Here is an 8314-nt window from a genome sequence, read left to right as displayed (position 1 = left end):
ACTCTTTCACAAGGAGCAAAATTATAATATTGCTGATTTTATGGTTTAGATTTGTTTAAATATTATGGCGTGGGATTAATTCAAATTCAAAAATACCTTTATTTCATAGGTATGATTCTTTTCGTCGAACGTGATATTGCCACCACATTAGAGCGATGCTACACCGGCTTTGCTCCCAGTGCGTTGCGTCGTCACATTGCTATCAAAGTCAAATATGCCTTTATTCCATGAAAACGATATTTTTTAAACTACTGCTCGTTCACTGTGCCGACTTCCCCGAGAAGAACGAGCAAGAAAGTCTAGGGATTGCTCTTTTCAAATTAATTAAGCGTGCAAACGTTCCGAAATATCGGGAAAATAAAAAGAAGTCATACCGTGGTAAGAAACCTGATACTAGTGATAATCATTAAATTCCTACTTTTTGTTCAAAAATAATAGAGGAAGAATAATTTCACATTTTCAAGTAAGGACTGTTTTGTTAAATCAAAATGTTTGTCTCATTTAAGTAGACATCTTTCGTTTGTTTTTCCACGATATTTTAAAGACGGTTATATTGACGTGTAGAGATTAATTTTTACGTCAAGCAACATTATAATCTTGGATTTCTTAATTTTGAGTTACAAGACTATTGTAATAGCAATGCTATATGTGAAATTTTAAAACTCTCCTATTTAAGCATAAAAAGTTATCGACTAATTTTGTTCGTAGAGTCTTTAAACCTCTCTACTTAAAAGTTATAAAGTTATAATGTCGGGAAAATAAAAAGAAGTCATACCGTGGTAATAAACCTGATACTAGTGATAATCATTTAGTGAATAACCACGAAAGTCTTAAAATCTATAAAGTAGGAATTTATTTAGATATCTATAATAAACTTTTTAATCTACACATACATTTTAATAATATTTCACGGAAAGTGAGTAATTACTTTCTCAACAATTCTGACAAAACACACTTTTTGACTGAATACACTATTGCATTTACAGTACGATATGCGAAATTTGTTTCATGTAATTTTTAAGTTTATTGTACGTCACAATGTTGCATTATCATGATATTAAATTATTTTTTTGTGAAATTACTCCAATAGTTTGTTATAAATATTAGTAGTAGTAGACCCCCTGATACGAATCGGCTCTCGGGCAATCCGTGCCAGATGCTCTGCCAAATAAGCCACGGAACGCACCAGCAAATCTTACGATTTTTTCTATGTGCTTCTTGCAGATCTTCGTTTTTGGTTTTTTGCGACTTTTTTGCCGCAGCGCAATCAAAGAAAAAATAATTTCCTGAGAAATTTATTGTTTCATGTAGTTTATTATTTTTGAGATGTTCATGTGATAGAATCACTTTTTACATATCTCACTGCTATTACAATAGCGTTGTAACTCAATATATGTGAAATTCAAGATTAGACTATTGCTGAACGTAAAAGTTGACTCTCTACACGTCAACAAAACCGTCGTTAAAATATTTTAAAAAACAATTAAAATAAATCTACTTAACCCAAAATCTATTTGCGAACTAATTCTGGATAAAACAGTCTTAATAAATAAGTTTCTAAAAAATATTAATTTGCTTTTTTCCTTTTATTTGGCAAGTAAGGAATTGTTTAGATGTCTGTAATAAATAAACTTTAACCTATACATAAATTTTAATAATATTTCGCTGGAAGTGAGTAATTCGTTTTTCATCGATTCTCAATAAATACACTTTTTGAGTTAATACACTATTGTATTAACAGTGCGAACGATCACGTGTGGTTTTATTATACCGAGGGTACAAAATGTGGACACGGCGACGACAGAGAGGCAATAAAATTATTTACATCTTTAAAGTTGCCCATAAATTATGAACACAAACGCCGAGATTAGAAAATTTGTGAACAGTTTTATTATTCATATTCCAGTAATAATTTTAAATGAAATAATGAATTTCTTGCTTCCGCAATAACTACAACACACATTTTCGTAGTCTAACTTTCGACAATTGTTATTGCATACAGGTATATTGCAGGGAAAGCGTATCAGTACTTCTATTTCTAGATATATCGATGTCTTTCACGTATCAATGCCTAACTCAAAAGCGCCTAATTCAACATAATCTGCGGCGCATAGTTCACTAATCGTGCTTAGATCATCCCAATGTCGTCATATGATCATACTAACCAATGAAAATATCGGAATTCTATTCATAATAAAATTTAGCATTTTCTGTATAAATCTCATTCATAAGTCAAAAAAGGATCAATTTTGGATTGGGTCAGACGCAAAAGTTTACGCGCGGCCCAGTTACCACGCTTTCACGTACGCATGGCGAATCTAAATCCTTATTACAAGGCAACAACGTTTAAATTCTTCTGAATAATAACAGCCGCGCGGTCACCGCATAGGCCAAAAACCGCCCGAGCTGCTCATTTAAATTAAAACGTAAAGGTAAATAAATAGAGCGTACTTTGCCGTAACACTTAGATGCACGCGGTCTCCGCGCGGCGTGAGCGCAATGAAATTCGTGTCGAATATGCGCTCTTAGGGTCGTATTTCCAGTGCTTGAAATCATACTCAAGTCTGCTCAAATCCTGACTTGAGCATTGAGTAGAGTTCTGGAATACGACTCTTAGTCTTTTCTCTATTATTGTTTAATTATATCTATAACTTTTGATTTCGATGACGATCTACAAAGATTAAGTTATGTTATAATTTTGTATCGCAGATATCTATAACTTGTACGGGTATTTCTCATTTTCTAACTTGTAGTAAGTAACACATGAGACTTATCAACTATGTCTCGGGATGACGGGCGCAGTGGCAGTGCCCTTCAGATCTTTGTATTTAAAGCTCTGTGTGGCACTGCAAATGTTATGGACAGGCGTGTCCCTTGCCATCAGGCGCACGACTTTTGTAATTTCATGTCATTTGGTAACAAAAAAACAGAGTGGAAATTCCTGCCTGCAGACTTGTTCCCTGAATTAATTAGGTGTGCGTGCTTATGTCGACCTCATTGTCACTTTCCATCAGGTGAGATGGAGGTCAAATTTACACCTATTAAAAAAAACATAAATATACAGGATATGATTACATCGTATTCAAGTCATATAAAACCTTAGGTTTCATCATAACAGCTACTAAAAACTTTAAAAGACCCACCACTTTTATCAACCTCTTCAACAGTCTCATACGGCTGTGTTATATGGTCCCCTTATTAAGAAATGTACTCCAACCGCATAGCACAAGTACAGAACAAGGCTCTTAAAATTGTCGCATTCCGATCGGGTCTGGGTCGCATTCTTGCGACTTACCAAGAGAGGTTGGCCAAATTCAAAATTTGTTCACTACGGACCCGATGTAAAATATAGGATATTGTAGTCTTACATGGGCTCATAGTAGCCCTGTTTCTCCTGGTCTGCTATTTCACAAATCTTCGTCGTCCTAAAACCTTTGTTTTAAATGTTTATCGAAATAATACATCCTTTTATAACCCCGTGATTGGAAAGTGCCGAACCTACAATGATTTAGGTACTAAATGGGTACTAATATCAGAATCTGGGGGTCACATTGATGTTTTCGACAATAATCTTTGACGAATTCGTATCAATACCCTTGTTTTTTGTAATCCTTATGCAAATATATTAACACTTCGCATATTAACGCTGTATGTACAAGTATTAGGTCTACATTCTAGATTAAGACTATAAATTGTATCTCAACATGTTCCACTGAATTTACATTCTGTTTGGTACATCCAATAAAGAAAAAAAATTATGTAAACCACTCTGCAGAAACAATTCGCTGCTTCAAGCAAAAACATTTGAGACAGGTAATGAAAAGAAGGTAGAGGAAATGGGATATCGTAAATTTAAGCAGCCATTAAAATGGCCCATATTCACGCTCATTCTCTCACATAAATATACAACTCACGTTGTATATTTATGTTAAGGTACTTTTAAATAAAGGTTACATCGGTGTTTCCGGGACGGAATAGGCGTAAATCAAAAATGAGTTTTTACCCAGTTGGGTTACATTTTCACTCTTCCGATGTAGGTATCTGTTAAGGGTTTGGCATTCGCTGCAAAATGGCATTTTACGTAGGTACGAGTGGTTACAGACCGTGACTGTACTAGCAGCAAACAAAAAGAACAAACAATAAAACAAAACAAACAAAAAGAAGATCCACCTAAAACAATTTCTTTTTTAAATATTTATTACTTATCGAGTTCTTAGGTTTTCGCGATTGTTATACATAGGAAATGAAACTATTTTTCCGGATTTAAATCGCATATATTTGTTTTTTCAAACAAACCGACGTTTCGGGCCCTTTACAGGTCCTATGGCCACGATTGACATGGTCAATGACAAAATATACGCGAATTAAATCCGGAAAAATAGTTTCATTTCCTAATGATTACTTTTTCTGTAGTAGTTTGTTCAGCCTCTAAAAAAATAAAAAAAATGAAATACTACTGTGCATAGGAAAGGTGTAACCCAAATAGACTGGTGTACAATAATAAACCCAGATTGTCTCATTACAAAAATCAATGCGATGGTATGTGTGTCCGAATTTATAATGCTCTACCAATTACTACCAAAACACATTACAATTTTAGGAAATAATTTATTCCGAAGTAGACTAGAGCGCTTAGGTTAGTGTAAGGCTAAGTAAGAGAAAAAAATATTACAAAGTAACTGATTTTTAGACAAATGTTGACATGAAACAACAACAACATGTGAACATGTATTATAATGTAATAATGATGTATAATATATTTTAATTGTTTGACATTGATAGTTATAATTTTGTTGTTATTAATTGACTGATTATTTCTTGTGCATGTCCAATGACGGTGTAATAATTATTATATAGATTATATAGATTGCCGGCGACTCCACCATTTGTAGCCTAGGGACGTAGCTCAGGTCGCGTAGCGAGAGGTACTTTATAAATACAAACTGGGATTATCTTCATAACTAGATATTTATTATGTTTTTGACATATTGACTTATGGAGGCTACTTCTAGATCTGCCAAGATGTTCTTTTCTCTATCCTATTTTTTAAACACATTCTAAATACAAATCTATATTCACTCAGCCTGTACTTCTACTCATAGAGTAGAGCCTAGACTACAGTACCTACCCAAAAAAGCACACTATTATACGGACCTGCAAAATAATGTCCAAATCGATATTGTCGCAGATTTCGTACTCCCCAGTAAGATTGGCTTCTCTGACGAACGTCTCCGCCGAGTGGAAGAAACCCTCCTGCTTCAAAAATGCCAGCACGAGATAATTGAGGATGCGCTTACGGGTACGGAAGAGGGTTTCCTTCTGGAAAATTACAGGAAAAATTTAATGTTACTGTTGTTTCTTAGCACGATTTAGTAGATGTAGAACTCCTTGTTAAAAAGTTCGTCCAGGGAGGTACTGCCACCTAACCTATTTCTGCCGTCAAGCAGTAATGTTAACATTACTGCGTTCCGGTTTAGAAGGGGAAGGGTGCTGGTGAAATTACAGGCACATGGGACTTGTCAACTTATGTCTCAAGGTGACGGACGCGGTGCCTCTCAGATCTTTGCGATTTAAAGCTCTGAGTGGCACTGCAACTATTATGGACCGGCGTGCAGCTTACCATCAGGCGCACGACTTGGTTTTCCCGTAACTTGATATTATTAAAAAAAACACAAGTTTATTTAATGTACCCCATCGCTCAATTAATTATGGACAAAACGCAGTGCCCACAAGGTTATGCCGTACTTAGAACAATATCTTTCGTGATATAGAATTATTCATTGCGTCAAGAAGACCTACAAAAGGAGTTGGTTTTGAAAAATTGCGGTATGGAATGAATCGCAGAGAATCAATATACCATATTTTGTCTATCTAATGTCGGCGGCAATTTTTGTCAAAGTCAAAGTCAAAGATTATTTATTCCATAGGTAAAATAAATTTACACTTGAAAACGTCACATTTAAGCTACTGCTCGTTCACTACGCTGACCTCCCTGAGAAGAACGAGCAAGAAACTCTAGGGATTGCTCTTTTCAAATAAACTTAAATGCTATGGAATACACTTTGAATCAAATTTGTGTGGATTCTGGAGCCATGTCGTCTTTCCATACATCTTTATCTAACACGTAGTCTTCAATTTTGTAATATGATTTTTCGATCAAAATATTTTTAATGTAGTTTTTAAACTTAGGAAATGATAAACTTAATATATGCTCCGGAATCTTATTGTAAAAACGTATACAGTTCCCCATAAAAGAGTTGTTTACCTTGGTTAAACGAAATCGTGGTACCATGAGTTTGGACTTAGCTCTAAGGTTAATGTTATGGATATCTTCTTTCTTATTGAAATTATGTATATTTTTACGGGCATATAAAATATTTGAGTAAATGTACTGCGATGCGATTGTTATTTAAGTATTCGAGTATATTATCGCGAAATATGTAATAACATTTTAGGATGCTACACTTGAATGTGGTAATATTCTAGAATATTCAAATAATAAAAAATTGTCACCGAAGTTAGGTACAGAATAACTTTCTGTACGTGACAATTGTAAGAGCTTAGATAGTGGTTACATCTTCTTTGGTGAAAATTACCCAATATTCTGGGATTTTCTATTCCAATTATTCGAAATAGAATCGGATCCATCGGATGGTGCATTGTATTGCGCAGAAACTGCTTTTGAGGCGAGCTCGTGATATAAAAAAGTAAAGTAATTGTTACTTACAGCCTCCATTTTGCGCATCTGACTCATTGGTCTCGTTATCCCGGCCATTTGCAAGCTAATTGTTATTTACAAAACAGGAATGATTTACAAAGTGAGTTGACTGGATTTGACAAAGTCAGTCGTGTGTGGCGTTGTTACTAGGGGGGTTGTTTGGCGTTGCTAAACAATACAGAAAAAAGGTGCGGCCATACTTCGGCTGGCGCACGCTCATGTCATTGAACTTAGTGGAATACATGTGTCAAACATATTTTGAACGTGGGGAAATACATTTTTTTTCCGTTCTCCAAGGGAAATACGATTGCAAGAAACTTTTTTGCGCACACACTCATAGCCCCGCACTAGGGAAACCCTGTATCGCGTGTGCCATGGACACCAAAATGCACGAGGGAAATAAATGTGGGCCATACATTGACTTACAATTATATAGACGTCGGGTCCGCGCTAAAAAGTGTCCGAACTTATAGGGCGTTAAAATCGTATACAGAGCGTCATTCACGCTTTAGTCTTCGTTTGTTCGGCTGACAGCGAAGCAAGCAAAATTAGACAGTACTGCGATGACATTACAATTTAAATTCAACGTTTTAGCTTTTTCATATTCCTTTACATGTCACTACGTTTAAATAGGTTGACTTGGGACATTTTTTTCGTGGTTTTTGTATTAGACCCGTCGTCCATTTATTTGTAAGCCAATGAGGCCATACAAATATTTCTCGCGGCCCGGGAATCGAACCCGGGATCTCTGCGTGACAGTCCAGCATGGCAACTGTTCGACCACTGAGGCGGTTATATGTATTTATTAACCGTTAGAAATTTACTTCTTTTCATTTACTGTCTTGACGGTACTTACTTTCTTCACTATAGTAAGTTACGTCTATTGGTGCATATAAGAGACGATGTACGACGTTACAACGAAAAACATGGCAGATAGAATCTAATATTGTAAGTTTTTAAGATGTCGAACAAAATAAATACTTCGCGATACTCGATCAATCACTGTACCATACGTCAGTCGTTCTCGTCTATCCATCCATCCTGGAAAGTCTCTGTGCACTCACAAGCACGTTTTCGAACAGATGGTTTTATCTATTTACATCGTCAAGAAAACGTAAGTGTACGAAAATAAACATTAGGTTATTCAGATGAGATGGAGGTCAAATGCTCACTTGTTTTTCTATAAAAAAAATGTACAGTCAAGTTGGGTAACTTCATAGTAAGTACATTGTGTATTAAAAAAGTAAATAATAAACAAATTAATTACGAACGAGATTCTATTAGAAGCCCGAAGTCGATGACTGAGGGTTTTGGGAATCGAAGTTCGTACTTCCCGTACTGCGTCCGTGAAAGATACAATGTTTTTCATCCCATTTCCATCAAATAAAATATCATTACAGTCAAGGTCGGTAATGAGAAGAGAAAAGGTTCGAATGGTTTTATACTGCACGCAATCATATTATTTACGTGCAAGTGTGATGTAAATAGGTACTTTTATGATGTTAAAATAAAAATGTATTGGTCCAAGTAGATCTTATTGTTTATTTATTGTTTTAAGAAGATTTCTCAGATCCTGAGACCCGTGAAATGTAACAT

The 8314-nt window shown here is 35.3% G+C and overlaps 1 protein-coding gene across 1 annotated transcript in view; it reads right to left on the bottom strand.

The window, feature by feature from the left end:
- LOC113228325 (katanin p60 ATPase-containing subunit A-like 2) overlaps window positions 1-6946 on the bottom strand; it is a 15481-nt gene extending 8535 nt beyond the window's left edge. The window contains exons 1-2 of the mRNA XM_026461587.1: window positions 6728-6946; window positions 5155-5319 (exon numbers count right to left, since the gene is read on the bottom strand). Of these exons, the coding sequence (XP_026317372.1) occupies window positions 5155-5319; window positions 6728-6775 (213 nt within the window). The 5' untranslated portion in view covers window positions 6776-6946. The remainder of the gene's footprint in view (window positions 1-5154; window positions 5320-6727) is intronic.
- Window positions 6947-8314: the final 1368 nt, after the last annotated feature.

The sequence above is a fragment of the Hyposmocoma kahamanoa genome, unplaced genomic scaffold, assembly GCF_003589595.1.
Source record: "Hyposmocoma kahamanoa isolate Upper Pololo Valley unplaced genomic scaffold, ASM358959v1 226, whole genome shotgun sequence".
NCBI lineage: Eukaryota > Metazoa > Arthropoda > Insecta > Lepidoptera > Cosmopterigidae > Hyposmocoma > Hyposmocoma kahamanoa.
The sequence above is the reverse complement of the archived record's forward strand: the minus strand, read 5'-3'. Positions and strand labels throughout refer to the sequence as shown.